General features: G+C 29.4%; 1 protein-coding gene across 1 annotated transcript; it reads left to right on the plus strand.

Moving 5' to 3' along the window:
• The first annotated feature begins 1653 nt into the window (after positions 1-1653).
• Positions 1654-15102, plus strand: Tina-1 (Troponin C-akin-1). The gene is made up of 3 exons (XM_065513762.1): positions 1654-1813; positions 14033-14352; positions 14438-15102. Exons 1-3 carry the CDS (start codon positions 1799-1801, stop codon positions 14607-14609), a joined length of 507 nt encoding a protein of 168 aa, XP_065369834.1. The 5' UTR covers positions 1654-1798; the 3' UTR covers positions 14610-15102.
• The last annotated feature ends 1852 nt before the right edge of the window (positions 15103-16954 follow it).

Below are 16954 nucleotides of genomic sequence, written 5' to 3' on the forward strand. Positions count from 1 at the left end.
GGAGTACTTATTAAAAGTAAATTTCACGTATTTATTTATTTTCACCCCTGTTTTTGATTTTTGGTAAAGTGGTATTTGTTGTAGAATTGGGTATACCTGTAAATAAATTTGCCTTGTACCAGGGCACACTTAGAAAGGTGACTGCATCACTACAACAATACAAAACCAACAGGTACTTTGTTTTTGTTAAAAAGTAGGTAAACTGCAAGGTGCATTTAATAAGGTGCCATCGGCAGCACAGCTGATTATAGAAATAGCTCGCACAAATGTCAAACTACATATATAAAAAATATTCGCCCGTACGCCCGTATGTCAAACACTATATATAAAAAATAAATGAATTCGCCTGTATTTATTTCAATTCGCCACTGCTGTCACCGTGTTAAATACGCCTTGGTAAACTGTCAAAGTTGCTTGTTGTTGTTTTTGCTTTTGGGTTTGGTTTTTTCGCCACAACAACCACAAATGAATTAACAATTCAAACCAAGGCGTATTTAACAAGGTGACAGCAGTGGCGAATTGAAATAAATTCGAATTCACTTATTTTTTATATATAGAGTTTGACATACGGACGTACGGGCGAATATTTTTTATATATGTAGTTTGACATTTGTGCGTGCTATTTCTATAATCAGCTGTGCTGCCGATGGCACCTTATTAAATGCACCTTGATTCAAATAGAATAAAAACAAGTAAGAGAGCCATATTCGGCTGTGCCGAATCTTATATACCCTTCACCAAATTATACTTTAAAATAAAATAAATTTTTTTAATTTTTTTTTTGTAATTGTTTTTAAAAATTTTTTAAAAATTTTTTTTGTAAAAAAAATGAATGACAAAAAAATTTTTTGATGAAAAAAAAATTCGGGTTAAAAAATATTTTTCCCGATTTTGACCCATTGTAGGTCCAACTTACTATAGCCTTATCTACATCGTTGCAATGGACTATGAAATATCTATCATTAGATATCCATATTGTTTATATTAATGACTTAGTAATCCAGAATAGATAAAAAATAGGTAAAAAATCGAGGTTGTCCCGGTTTTTTGCTCATATCTCCCTTATTTATGGACCGATTTTGCTGATTTTAAATAGCAAACTTCTCGAAAGCATGTCTGACAGAATTATTGAAGATTTGGATCCCGAAGATATCTGGGGTCTTCAGAAAATTGATTTCAACAGACAGACAGACGGACATGGCTTAATCGACTCCGCTATCTATAAGGATCCAGAATATATATACTTTATAGGGTCGGAAATGAAAAATGTAGAAATTACAAACGGAATGACAAACTTATATATACCCTTCTCACGAAGGTAAAGGGTATAAAAATAATCAGCTGTTACATTACAAGGAATATTGTTTTCAAAAGATTATCTTAAGTTAAATAATTCTCAGTGTTTTAATATAGTAATTAAAAATTACTTATTAAAAAAATGTCACACAGAAATGTACCAGAGTAAAGTCACATAAAACCAATATTAAATTAATTATTTTTTTTTATTAAATAATAACTTTATTTATAATAACGTATTTTTGTCTTGACGATTTTTTTTTTTAAATTGACGATTTCTCCAAAAAAAAGTTGGCAGCACTGCCTGCAACATACCATACAACAAATAAATTTGAAATCAGTTGAAGTTTTTCTCTCCGAGGGTGCGTTTACACATATCGGAATTTTAAAGTGGATCAGATTTTGTTAAAAGTTCGACTAATTTGAAAGAACTTAGAAAATATTTTTAAAATACACAACTTTAAGAGATTAATAATTATTTGTTCTTAAAAGGCCAAGAGAAATGTGTAACTTGAGGGTAAGAACTGTGTGCAATACGTTATACATAATACAATAAAAAGATGCTTGGTTTAAGCAAATGTCTCTCTCTCTGTGCAAGGACTCTACAAGGAGTATAGCTAATGTTATAATAATGTGTATTACACATGCAGCTTTATTGATTACCTGATGTAAAGTGCTAAAAATTATAATTTTAAATTTTATAAGCAAACCCAAATTTATTAGGTTGACTAGTTAGAAGTGGTGTCTTTGCCAAAGAAGGTATTTTAAATTATGTAATCTTATTGTTAAGGGCCATAATTTCTGGAGATAATAAAATGTTTATTATAAAAAATAACTACGCTGCACCAGACATTGTATTAAAAAAACAGGCCTTTTAGACAATACAAATTAACATTAAACCCATTCAGAGGCGTTAATACACTTGAAACGTGTCATTTATCTACATACATACATAGTAGGTACATACATATATACATTTAAATTAAAATTAGTATGGCCAGAAAAGCCGAATTGTTTTTACTAACAGGTGAATACAATTTTTGGGCGACTCTCCGTTCAAATCATAGCATGTATTTACTTATAGTAAATATTTAACTAAAACGATAAGGCAAAGAAGTTTTTTAATTTTGGATTTTTTAGGTTTCATAATTTTTATTTGCTTGTTTTTCCAAATAAGCATATTACGCAATTTGGCTATAATTTTTATAAAATTTATTTTTATCTATTATAAAGTCAATTTTATTTTTGTTTGTAAGAATAATTTAAGAAACGTAAAATTATTTCATTATCATTGAACTTTTTTTAATTTTTAGTTGGAAAAATTACATTCTGATTTTTTTAGCATTGGTTTTGTTATAAATGCAACTTTTGGTGGATTTTGTTTTCTTGTGTTTGTTTGAAATGAATACGCTTAAAGGGGGGTCAGACGGCATGTATTCCTTGTGTTTTGTGCCATGTATTGGAAAATTTTTCCATATGTAAACATATATGTACATACTAGGGATGCCAAACGGGACTGGGTTTTACAAATCCCGGGATTCGGGATTTTAGAAATGTAAATCCCGGGATCCGTAAAGTACTGCGGAAATCGGACTACATTTGCCCCTTCAGAAAATAACTTGAACATAAATTTCGTAAAAGTGTAAATTGTGTAAAAGCCTGTCAGAAATGAAAAAATCTGGCTGCGTTTGGATTTGAAGCGAGATTATTATAAATATGCTGAAATTTAGCTTTCTAAGTATTTTGGGTGCTTCAAAAATCTTCCTAAAATATCAAAAATCTCATAATATTTCCCGGGATTCTTTTTCACAAATCCCGGGATTCGGGAAATCCCGATCCCGAAAAATCCCGGGATTTTCGGGATCGGGATTTCGGGATTGGCATCCCTAGTACATACTGTGAGATCCATATGAAACTTTGTGTATGTAAAATACATTATCCCCTGTCTATACTTGACAAATATTTATCATAACAATTAATGACGTTTGTTGTCAAGACAAAGTTGTCTGAGCAAAAGCACTAACAATTTTGTCATAACGAAGCAATAATACTAATAAATGGGGATTATACCTGATAATTTTGTATCTTGACAAACATTTTGACGTTTATCATGATACAAATTTGTATTTTGAAATACAACACTGTGTGAGTGCAAAATAAAAAACAAAACAAAAAAGAGTAAAGAAAAATCATAACAAAATAAGTTTCTTGCTTTAAATATATTTATTGTGATTTAAAAATGTTTTAAATAAATATACATATAAACTAATAGAGGCAATTACATATGTAGGTTTGAACGTAGAAATTATGAATCGTATGTATAACGTGAATTTTGACATACACATGGAATTCCATATGTATCGAATACATGTCCCAATACACAAGCAATACATGCCGTCTGACCCCCCTATTAAAGAAAAAAACTTTCTTCGGGACTTTGATACAATAATTGTAGAAGGCAGAATCACTAGGGAGAGTTTTAAATATTTACCCCAATAACATAAAGGTTGTACCAACTTTTAATACATTTCTGTTAAAAGCAACAGTGGGCCTTATGTGTAATTTATTACCATCTAGATTCTAGAAAATCGCAGATTCATTTGAGACCTACCCTGGTTGGGTTTTCGTCAGACACAACAAATGTTATGGCTGGATGACATAACTCTATTTTTAGTAATTTAAAGAAGTCTGTTGAAAATATCGCATGTAATTAATGTAGCTTTCATTCCATACACCTAGTAGCCTTAAAGTCATGCTAGAAATCATAAAAGTTCAATTGAGGACGTGAGGACAATTTTACCACTGTTTTTACTAAAAATATTATAATTATCCTTACGTAAAAAAATGTCATACAATAATTGCTTATGATCAATAAGAATACAAAAACAGCAGATATGGACAATTGGATACCCTTTTTAAGCAAAATCAGTACTGTTGAAATTAATACAGCAAAGCGTTGCATTTTTTATGCTCGGTACTGTACTGTACATACATACATGTATGTATACATATAAACCGGTTGAATACGAACACACATTACACATTCCTAGTACATACACAATACAATTTATTTATTTAAAGTTTCTATAAAAACAATTTTAACTTTTTTAAAGCTACCCCTGGCGACGCTGCTACATAAGTAAATACATATTTTATTTTCAAATTTGTTGCGAGTTTTATCAATACACAACTAAAGAATAGAATTGGTAATAACAACAATAACAAACAAAAACAAATCGAAAGAAACTTCTTCGCTTTAAAATATACCTATATGTACATATCAGTGTTGCCACCAAATAAATTATAAACTACACATGCCTCATACCTAAATTATACATACGAGAAAAAATTACACATGTAAATAAATTTTCGTGGTACAAGATTATTAAAACGTACATGAATATAAAAGGTTTGTCACAGTGGACTCTGGGATGTTTGGACCAAATACGATCACTTTAGTTTATCCAGGAATTGGATATATGAGGTTAATACCCCTTAACAATCTCTATTGTTTTAGTGAACTCTTCTAATTTAATGAATTCTTGAGATCAGTCAAATATGTCAATCCCAAATATGCTTTTAACAAATATTAATCAATGTTCATTTGGGATTGTTCCATTGCAAATTGTTACATTTCTATTAAAAATTTAAATTTTCGAATTTTTTCCTAATTTATATTAAATGCTTTGAAATCAGTTTTGTTTTCTGTTTCAAATGGTCTTAATTTCGACAAAGTTAAATATTTTTTACTATTTGTTTAAAAATGATTGCTCTGATCATTTACCTTCCCAGTAAATTCTTGTAACGAGAGAGAAAATTAGGAAAAAGTAAATGAACCCTTTACGAGTAAAATCGTGTAAGTAAATAAATGTATAATTTTTGTAACGTTTAAATTTTGAAAATTTAATTGTAAATAGTAATTCCATTTAATATATAAAACACACACCAGAAACCAGACAGACAATAGCATAAACACAAATAACTAGTAACAATTTGTAAATAAATTTTTCTCACACAAATTCCTACATTCTTGTTTTTTTTCTTAAGATTGGCTAACGTTACCCCGAAATAACTGCAATTACCTTTAAAAATAAGCCAAACAAACCTTTACCGCTAAATCACCTTTATCGAAATAATCAAAATTAGCGTTATTGTTAACTTTTTACAGTTCTGAATCGATAGTCAACCTTGGGATATCTTGAAAATTAACGTTTTTCCAATAACAATTTGTAATAATTCGTAAAAATTTATAATTATTGAATACTATTTGTTGTTTTATATTTTTTTTCATGTTGGAATTAAAAGTTTGTAATATAAACTAAAATTTGGTTTCATTACCAATATCACAAACCAAACTATCACAAACGGCGAAATGTCCGCTCGGTAAACCAAACATAGCAATCTCCAAATTACTTATCGTATTTTTCTACAAACCTTAATGTTAATTTAGTTCAAACTTAATTCATATCTTCATACATATGCATAATTCCATTATACAAACAAACGAGTACAATATAATATACATATATAAATACATTAAGAGATACTGGATTTGTTATTTATCAACTAAAATAAAGCATATTATTTTCAGTCGGATTTGAAATCTGAATAATCCATGATTCATTTAATAAAAATAAAAATCCAAAATATAGATAAAAGATATATGTATGTTGACAATATATTTTGGATATAATTGGAATTTAAAATTACACATGAATTGCACATGCGATCAATTACACATGGGCTACACATCCAAGTTAAAATTACACACAATATGTGTAATTACACATGAAGTGGCAACACTGGTACATATGTATAACTAAAGTACCCTATCAATGAATTTTTTCATATGGTATTTTTTTTGTATAAAATCAAAGTTTTAAATATCTATTATTATTATTTTCATTTGTTAATATGTTTAGTATTGGTAAACAAATACTTTCAAAGTTAACCTTTCTATAAGAGGTAACTTAAAATCAAAAAATATTTTAAGGTAGAAAATGAAACGGACAAAACTAAAGCACCCCTTCAAGGATATACTATAAAAAAAAATTTAGTTAATTTTTTGTTGCAAATCCTTTGTATCTCTTGGCATAGAAGATAATATGTTTTTATGGCGTTTATCGATATTCCTTCCCAGACTATTTTAACGACATGAAATAAATCGCGAAAATTTCCGATCCTTATTTCAAAAATTTTCAGGATTTATTTTCATATTATCAATGTGCCACAAGTTCTCAATAGGATTGAGATCGGGAGATTGGCCAGGCCAATGAAGAACTTGAATCTTTTTTCTGTGTAGCCAAGTCTTACAAACTTTGGAGGGGTGCTTAGGATCGTTATCCTGTTGGAAGCTCCCTATAATTGACATCTCTTTACTGGCATAAGGCAACATTACATATTTCAATACATCACGGTACATGAACCGATCCATAATCCTATAAATTTTATGATTTGGCCCAAATCCTTGACCAGAAAAGCAACCCCAGACCATTACATTGCCTCCTCCATGTTTATTGTTCCTTTGCAATACTTAGGATTCAGTCTTCCTCCTATTGGTCTGCGTACACGCCTTATTCCAGCGGAACTTTTTAAGTTGTATTTGGATTCGGCAGGGAACAGTACTGTGTTTAATTTTAGGACACTCCAGTCGATGTGGGCTTTGGCAAATTTCAGTCTAGCTTTCTTGTTCTTAGCTGATAGAAATACTTTTTTTTGCTGGTCGTCAGCTGAATAATCGGGCTTCTACTACTCTTCTACGGATTGTTCTTTCGCTAACGTATAATCTTAAACTTGTTCGTACTTGAATAGCTGATGCTGTAGGATCTTTTTGTATTGCTCTTTTGATCAAGGAATCATAATATAGTGTTTTTTTTTCGCGAACGACCTGCACCGGAGATTTTCGACCAGTCTTAAAAAATTTTGAAACGAGTCTGGAAATAACTGATCTGTTAATTGAATATTTTTTACTACATTCATGTAGTGATAAGCCCGTCTTCCAGTCTTCAATAACTTTAATTTTTAATTTACTGGAGTACTTGTTCCTTGTCATTGTTTTTGGAATTTTTAAGTCCATTCATTGTGATTCCCGATAGTTCACATTGCAAATATGCAGTACCGAGTCAAATTTTTAAACATCTTATAAAGAGGGTGCTTTTGTTTTGTCCGTTGCGTTTTGAGTTTTTATATGATTTATCATTTTAAATTAATTTTTAATAAAATTATCTTTTACTAAATGAATATTAAATGAACAATAACAATATTAGTTAATAAAATATATACAAAATACATCCCAAAAAAGCCGTTTTTATCAAAAAAAAATATGATTTGAAAAAATCCATTGAGGTGGTGCTTTAGTTATGGCCAATACTGTATGTACATACTAGGGTATTCATCGAATAATTTCTTACGAATAATTATTCGAACAATTTAAAAATTACCATTTTCGAATCACGAATAATTCGAAAAATTTTATGTAGAATAATAAAATAAAACGAATAAATGTACATATATATTTAAATTTATTAAATTGATTAAAATTTTTCATAATTCCAAATTTCAATAAGTAATAATGACTCACAAAAATTGTATTGTTTCTGAAATTCGACAAATAACAAAAAATAAAGGGAGTCTTACGATCACTGTAGATGCGTGGTCTGATAGCTCCTTCTATTAATATATGTATGTATAAATATTACTGCAAGAGTTACAATTCTAAAAACAAATCTTTCAAAATAGGACTTGAACCAATGAAAATAAAAGGTACGGAATAAAATATTAGTTATTTTTTAAAAAAAAAAGCTGAATGATTTAAGAATTGATTTCGAAACACAAATTTTAGGGTCTAAACATGACGTGGCGCCCGTGGTGTGAACATAAATTAGCTGGCCACCACTGCAAGTGATGTTATTAACCGCGTGCGTAAGTGTTGCAAAATATATAATAAATCTAATGATAAACACAAAATATTGAAATTTACGTTTTGTTGCAAGAAAATATGGAGTTCGTCTTGTACTTGATGTTAAACATCGCACAGTGGGGGATCTGAAAAAAAAGTGGAAATAAATCTGTAACTTCTAATCGAATAGCCCGATTTTAATAAAATTTCCTATGGCTATAGAGGTGTCGATAAGTTCTAGTTTTTTAGTGCCACAATACCATCGGGTATATCAAAAATTAAAATTTTTGTTTGCGGTCCGATTTGAAAGATTTATATATATAGGAATCTACTAGACGAGATCTACAAAAAACATTGGTTATTATATATTATCTCTTATAGTTTACGAGTTATTCGCATTTAAAAAGTAACATTTTATTTTATTTACCCACCTTGGTCTGGCTTTTCGACATGGTGGTTAAGCCCATACTAATGTATGGAGCACTAGTTTGGTGGGAGGCTCTAAGTAAATCCACCTACTGTAGGATAATTGAGAGAATCCTGCGAATATCTGCACTAATGACTACGGGTGCGCTGCGCAGTACTCCGTCTCTGTATTATTGAAGCGACTGAAGACAACATTAAAGCCAAAGAAGCTGTCGATCATTTGAAATTCAGCACACTGAATTTCAAATGATCGATGAAACTGACATTAAAGAATTGAAAAAAATCAGGGAAGTGGCGGTAAATAATCTGGTCGAACAAAAGAAAAAACAGAAAATAATAACCGACTATTTTCATATTTAATTATGTATATACAAATGATATATTGTAATTTTTTTATGAAAGTGGATTTTTAAAAACTTTTTATGTTCCAAATAAATTACTAAATGATGTTTTACTAATGCTTTGCGTTTTCATTACTTGTATAAATTGTTTTTAGACAGAATAACATAGTAATATATAAAAAAATTTACAATCGAAAATGTGAACAAATTCGAAAATATGAACTACCCCAACATTAATTAGTTCACATTACCGAGAGTTCACTGTAATTTATTTACTAAAGAATTAGTTACACATTTTAAAACCCCAATTAATGAACGACATAAAAACGTTCTTAATACGTTCATATTGTACTTGAATTCAGGATCATGTCCAACTAGCTTTACTATTCTATACTTTTTTAAAGAAATTTAAATTATTCGAATAATTCGATTCATTTTAAACGTGTGATCGAATTATTCGAACAATTTAAAATCTCTTATTCGTTTTATTCGAACAAGAAAAAATCGAATAATTTGAATACCCTACATACATATGTATATGCATATTAATATGCCAGTGTCTAAACAACGCGTGGAAATTTTTTGACAGTTTGGTATATATTTATATGTTGTGCATGTATGGATATTTACAAATATTTTAAAAAAATAAAGCAGTATTTTTTGGATGGTATACATTTTTGTTGTTGCCGGTATACATAAATGAGTACCAAGTTGTTATACTGACACATAATTCGTTGAGGTCTTAAGCCATATAATAAACACATAGAACGGAAGGAGAGATTAATATATATGAAAAATTACTCTCTTTTCACACATGTGATACAATAACAAAATACATGCAATACATTCTCATGAATTAGGTTTTTGACAACAGACTTAGGTTTTTGGCTTTCGGTTACCTACTATCTAGTTGTTGTCTATGTCTTAAGCTATGATTATGAGTTATATCTCAATAATTGTTTTAATTTCTATTTTTTTTATTACTTATACCTACATACATGAAATAATCTAAACATACGGTATTATCATTCATCCGGAAAATCAAAAAAAAAATAAAACTTAATCTACTTTTATAAAATTAGTTTATGTGATTATAGAAATTGTTAACGTAAATTTAGTTTCATAAATTCGTTGAAATGCATTGTTGTGGGGATAAGATATATATATCTGGAATTCTTCCGTCTCGGTTGCTATTTAAAATCGACAAAATCGGCCCACAAATGGCTGAGATATAAGGAAAAACTCGGGACAACCTCTTGATCTATATCTGGATTACTAAAGGTAGGGTCACACATGGCAAATATTTGACGAAAAAGACGTAACCACTAAATAAAATACATTTGAATTATTTTATTTATATGTATGAATAACTTCTTTTACTTAGGTTGATCCAAAACAAAAAATTTAGTTTTATTTTATTTGATGCTGTTTGATCTTACAAAACTCTTGTAAGAGTAAACACGACAAACAATTTTGTGCTAAAAAAAGTGGTTACGCTTGATTTTGACCAAAGATTTAAGAACTTCATTACCGACTTTAAGACTCGACATAATAAAAGTCATCATAAACGTGTGACTTTTTTAAAAAAAAATTACATTTATAAAATTTTGTGAAATACAAAAATTGGATTTTAAATTAAATTTATACTACAATAAATACATATACTAAATTTATTATTTGAATTTTTTAATAGCACATTAAGTATGCTTTAATTTCTAATTTTATTCATTGATTTATCGCTTTTCATTCCAAAGTTACAGCATATATTGTGAACTAAGGTATTTTTTTCTAAAAAACCATAATGCACTTAAAGGGTTAAAAATTTTTTTTTTCTAAAATGCTGTGTTTTTATGTATTTATAATTATTTATTACTAAAAAATTATAATATTATCTTTTGTGACTTTTTTGAAAAAATTTGTAAATTTATACAATTTTGTGTAAAACAAAAATTGGATTTTAAATTAAATTTATAGTAATATAAATTTATAATTTGAATTTTTAAGTATGCTTTAATTTCCCATTTTATTCAATAATTTATCTCTTTCCATTCCAAAGTTACAGCTTAAATTGTGAAAAAAGGTCTTTTCTTCCAAAAAACAGTAATGTGCTTAAAGGGTTAAACATTTTTTTTCTAAAATACTGTGTTTTTATGTGCTTATAACACCGTGATACAATTTTACATTTTTTTTGTTGGACTTGAACGACACTATACACATATGAAACCTGAGATCATATATAGTAGAACTGCGTTTTCAATTTTTCATTTTGTGATCTTTTCTCCTTTTTAAAGGACTTCAAAGTTTTAAGGATATACACATTTCAAAAAAATTATTTAAATAGTTCTGCTCGTTAGTTTTTCTTTATATGGATATCAAATGAAAGGGGACAATTTCTAGAAGTAGATAATTTTTTTTATTTTTACTTTTCAGGACGAAAAGTTGTAAAAAATGTCCTTTGAAAAATGTATCCTTTTATATCTTTATGTAACATCAAGCATCTAGCAGTTTTGAATTGACACGTCAAAATTCTGTTAAATAATTTTTAATAAGTGGTCATTTTTAAAAAGTAATATGGAATGTCCTAATAAAAACAAATTTTGTGTTGTTTGTGGTTTATTTGTACCTTTTAATAAAGGAAAAAGTGTAACAAAGGCTTTTGTGGATAAGTATGAACAATATTTTTTAATAAACATGGTTCCGAAGGCATGGTATATACCAGAAGTTGTGTGTAATTATTGTTACAAGGGGTTACTACGATCTAAGCAGTTCTCAATAAAATATGTGTACCCAGTAATTAGGTTGAAGCGGAGTGAGCATTCGCGCGATTTGTCTTACTTTTGCCGAAATCAGCCGAATACCATCAGGCTGAAGAATCAAGATAGGGAGAAAATCGTTTACCATAAATGTGATTCAGTGCAGCCCGCGGTACTACGTTCAACATCAAATCCAAAGGCTCCATCGGAAGAGGTTCGCACAATTCCATGTGATGATTTAGAATTACTGAGTATCGGCTCTAGATCAGAACTTTATTCGGAATTTTTACCAATAGGAAATATGCTAGCCGATCCATCGCCGCATTTTATAACCCAAGCGGATTTTGATGATCTCGTGCGTGACACAAATATTTCGCAAAGAAGTGCTGAAGTATTAGGTTCCCGATTACAACAGTGCAAATTGGTTTCTGAAGATTTTCGGGTAACATCAGTCCGAATGGGTTTAAAAAAAGGGTTTGCCAAACACCAATGTTTTTTGTGTCTTTGGGAAGGTCGGCGCAAAGATCTTCATTACACCGACCACAAATGGCAGCCTCGTATTATTCATCAGCTTGGACAGGATAGCATTGAGAACATTCCGCTCGTGCCGTCATCAAAAATAATACTTCCACCGCTACACATTAAATTGGGACTTATAAGAAATTTTGTTCGTGCACTCGACGTTAACAGTGCAGCTATGGTGCACTTGAAAATTTTTTTTCCCAAATTAAGCGAAGCAAAGATTGACGCCGGTAGGTTCGATTGCTAAATACTTATATTATTGTATTACCCTAAGTAATCTTTTATACTTTAAGGTGTTTTTAATGGACCCCAACTAAAAAAATTTTTAAATTGCAAGGAATTTCCAAACCTTCTATCACTTATTGAGAAAAATAGTTGGAGGAGTATAGATGCCATAATAGAAAATTTCTTAGGTAATAGAAAATCTGAAAACTACGAAGTAATCGTCCGCAATCTCGTTCGCAACTTCGGTGAACTGAAAATACACTTCTGAGATAGGCACCTAGATTTTTTCCCCGATAATTTGGGTCATTTTAGTGACGAACATGGGGAACGATTCCACCAGGACCTAGCAATTATTGAAAATCGCTTTAGAGTAAAGAGCACTTGTCGCATGCTCGCTAAATACTGTTGGTCGATATGTCGAGATTCTCATACTCCATACAAGCGGCAGAGTAAACGTATTCATTTTTCTCCATAATACATTTTTATATTTCTTCTTTCTTTTATATCTTTATTTAGTATTTAGTATAGCTTAAATATTTTTTTTATTATATAAATTTAATTTTTTTATAATAATTGTTCCTGCTGGTACTAATTGGGAATTTGTGAAAGAATAAAATTTAAGTAACTCTTTTGTTTCATTTCCAAAGATTGTCTTTTTTTATTTGATACACATATTGACAAACATTTATAAAAATATTTATTTAATTTTTTATAAATTTGTACATCCTTGAAACTTTGAAGTCCTTTAAAAAGAAGAAAGGATCAGAAAATTAAAAACTGAGAACGTAGATTTACTATATACGATCTCCAGTTTCATGTGTATGTGGACTTGTTCAAGTCCAAAAAGTACTATCTAATATTTTTGTAATCTTAATTGCTGTATCGATAAAAGTATTTTTTTTTAATGAACTTAATAATATGTTTTTTTCTGTTTAGGCTTAACTTATAAAGCTATAAGAACGAAATTTAAGCATGTGTTAAAGTATATGCATGGTTTCAACATATATTTTTTTAGAAAAATATATTGGAAATTCTCAAGGATATAAAAGGATACATTTTTCAAAGGACATTTTTTACAACTTTTCGTCCTGAAAAGTAAAAATAAAAAAAATTATCTACTTCTAGAAATTGTCCCCTTTCATTTGATATCCATATAAAGAAAAACTAATGAGCAGAACTATTTAAATAAATTTTAAGAAATTTCTATATCCTTCAAACTTTGAAGTCCTTTAAAACGGAGAAAAGATCACAAAATGAAAAACTAAAAACGCAGTTCTACTATATATGACATAAGGTTTCATATGTATATGGTCCCGTTCAAGTCCAATAATTGCTGTCGCACGGTGTAATAACTCGTCAATAAAAAAAATACATTTTAAAACTACGGCTTCTATGAATTAATCGCCACTTTGGGTGCCATCGAACCCACTGTGCGTCGACCGGATGTATTTGGTTGACCATGTTTTTGCTGTGCAATTGTAAACTTTTTAATTATTTTTCGTGAAATATATTTATTGTTTTTTATTTTTAAATGTTAATTTTTATGGTTTTTATTAATAAATAAATTACAGAAAGCATCTTCCGCTTTGCATAAACTTTTTGTTTATGGAGGTCTGAAGTATGGTCAACCTAGCCATTCGATTTTGGCCAATGATGGTAACGGATTTGCCAAGTTTTGGTGTCGTGCCACTACCACCGAAAAATTACCTCTGGTTATAGCTACTCGTTACAATATTCCCTTCCTACTTAACAAACCTGGTCTCGGATATTATGTAACAGGAGAAATTTATGAAGTTGACGACAAAATGCTTAAAAGTTTGGACAACTTGGAAGATTGTGAAGATATTTATTCCAGAGAAATGCGTGATATGAATATTGGTGTTGGAGAAGGGTAAATATATTTATAAATATTTGTTTAAAATGGTATTCAAATAATTAAACTTTATTGTTTTTTGTGTGTTTGTTTTTCTTTTTAGAACCATTCCATGCTGGGTTTATTTGTTGCAAAAATATCCCGAAAAACTTTTGAGCCTACCTTTCCTATCCAGTTATGAAAACAGTCCAGCCCATCCCTATGTTATGCGTAACAAACGTCATCATAAACATCCTCCCAATGAGGATCTTTCATACACTGCCACTAATGCCTAAATTTGTATGGCCTCTTGTGATGTGATCAACAAATATTCTATATAATAACTCGTGTACTATTATTATTTTTAGTATGTATATTAGGATTGGACCTCAAAATATCATATCACCATCTTATGGGGTTAGAGTGGTTTTCGAAAAAGCGTTATTTTTAAAAACCGGGTTTTTCTATCAAAAACCGGTTCGAATAACCGGTCTTTTGCCTTTTTTTTGTCCATTTATGAACTGAGGTATAAATTTAGCTTAAATAATTTTTTTTGTATTAAAACTAATTAAAAAATCGTTCAGTTTTTTAAAAATTAATTTAACATAACTCTAAATTTATTCAATATTTTTGATATACAAATTACACAGAATTTGAAATCAAAAGAAAGGATATATATTAATATAATATTAATACATAATTTTATATAATAATAATAATAATAGTTAGTAGTATTTTTTAAAATAATAATCCAAGAAGAGAATACAATTTAAATGATTTAAGGACATACGATTCCTAATTTTATTTATTTTTTTGATTAAAGATGAAACAGAAATAACACGTTCACATTGCACGGTGGGGCAGCTATATGGTGACTTGTGGCGATAAATGAAAAATGCGTTTTACAAAACAAATGATATGTCATTGGAAAGAGGGCACTTTTCTACATATAGTTTGTTCAGAACATTTTTTTAAAAGCTTTGGTTTAAGAGTAGCAGCAGTCCAAACGTATGAAAAAAATACTTCATTTAATATCTATTAAAAATGGAATATTAAAGTGTATATTTGATTATTAAAATATCCTATTCATTATTGAATAAAATAGTTTTTTGTATTAATAATATTGATATATGTTGTTGGGAACTGATTTGTGAGTTTTTTTTAAAGAAATTATGAATGCACGTACTTAGATTTTGGTAAATTCCGAACAATCTATTATTATAATTTTTTTTTTTCACATTAAACAGTTCTTTGGAAGTAAAAAAGTAGCATAAATGCGCAAAAATGCCCATAACTATTGTTGATTAAAGAAGGGAATGTATAGAATTATATTCTATATAACTTTTAAACTAACGATAAAAATAGTTACCAACTTTTATATCGTCAAAATTTTAAAAACATAACTTTTGTGAATATTCATTTCTCAAAGAGTTATATTAAATAATAAAAAAATATACAGAAGGAGTTCAAAATTATAACTGGTTTAATAATTGACCAACCGAATCCCGGAATGGGTAACTATAATGACGGCAACACAGCTCGTCGGTTTTTTAAAAATTACTCAATATCATCTGAAATAGCCAAAATAAATGAACAATTAATTAAAAATATGTATATATATATGGGGGATTTCACGTCAAGTGACCCAATTTACACCAAGGTTAGACCTATTGGATAGTAATTCAGACACAATTTTTCAACAAGATCGGTCCAGAACTATCTGAGTTAGAGGGGGTCAAAATTTGACATTTTGGCCAAACATGTGATTTTTCTCATCCATGTAACTTATTACCTATTGTTCTTAGCAAAATGTGTACCAAGGTATATTAATTATAAGGTAGTGTCATCGGCGAATTCAGAATACCGAGCGAATTGGTTATATTTTTTTTATATGTAGTCAAGGTGCATTTAATAAGGTGCCATCGGCAGCACAGCTGATTATAGAAATAGCACGCAGAAATGTCAAACTACATATATAAAAAATATTCGCCCGTACCTCCGTATGTCAAACTCTATATATAAAAAATAAGAGAATTAGCTTGTATTTATTTCAATTCGCCACTGCTGTCACCTTGTTAAATACGCCTTGTATGTAGTTTGACATTGTGCCTGCATTTGAAGGCGAATTGGCTGGCAGGGAAAAATGTCAAAAACAGCTCACAAATAAATCAAAGCGAATTTTTGTTAAACAAAAAATGTTTATAAATTTGAATTTGTAATTTAATTTGATGTTTTTAAAAATAAAACTAATTTCGTGTAGTATTATTATTGGTTTTAAAACATAAACGAATTTAATAGCAAAACAAAGTTTGACACTTACAAAATGTAAACAAAGTTTGACATTTATAATGCATTACGGCGAAAAATTAACATAGTAGCAAAAAACGATCAGCTGGTCTGATAACACTACCTTATAATTAATATACCTTGATGTGTTCCAAATAGTTTAGAATCTAAACTTAAACTTTAAGGTCTGAGCTGTCAAAGTTGCCTGTTGTTGTTTTTGCTTTTGGGCTTGTTGTATTTTTCGACACAACAACCACAAGTGAATTGACAGTTCAGACTGAATAAAAAAAATAGTCTGCTGTTCTACTGAGTCTACTTTAATAATTTACTTTGCAAACAACCAAGGCAAGGCGAA

The sequence above is a fragment of the Calliphora vicina genome, chromosome 5, assembly GCF_958450345.1.
Source record: "Calliphora vicina chromosome 5, idCalVici1.1, whole genome shotgun sequence".
NCBI lineage: Eukaryota > Metazoa > Arthropoda > Insecta > Diptera > Calliphoridae > Calliphora > Calliphora vicina.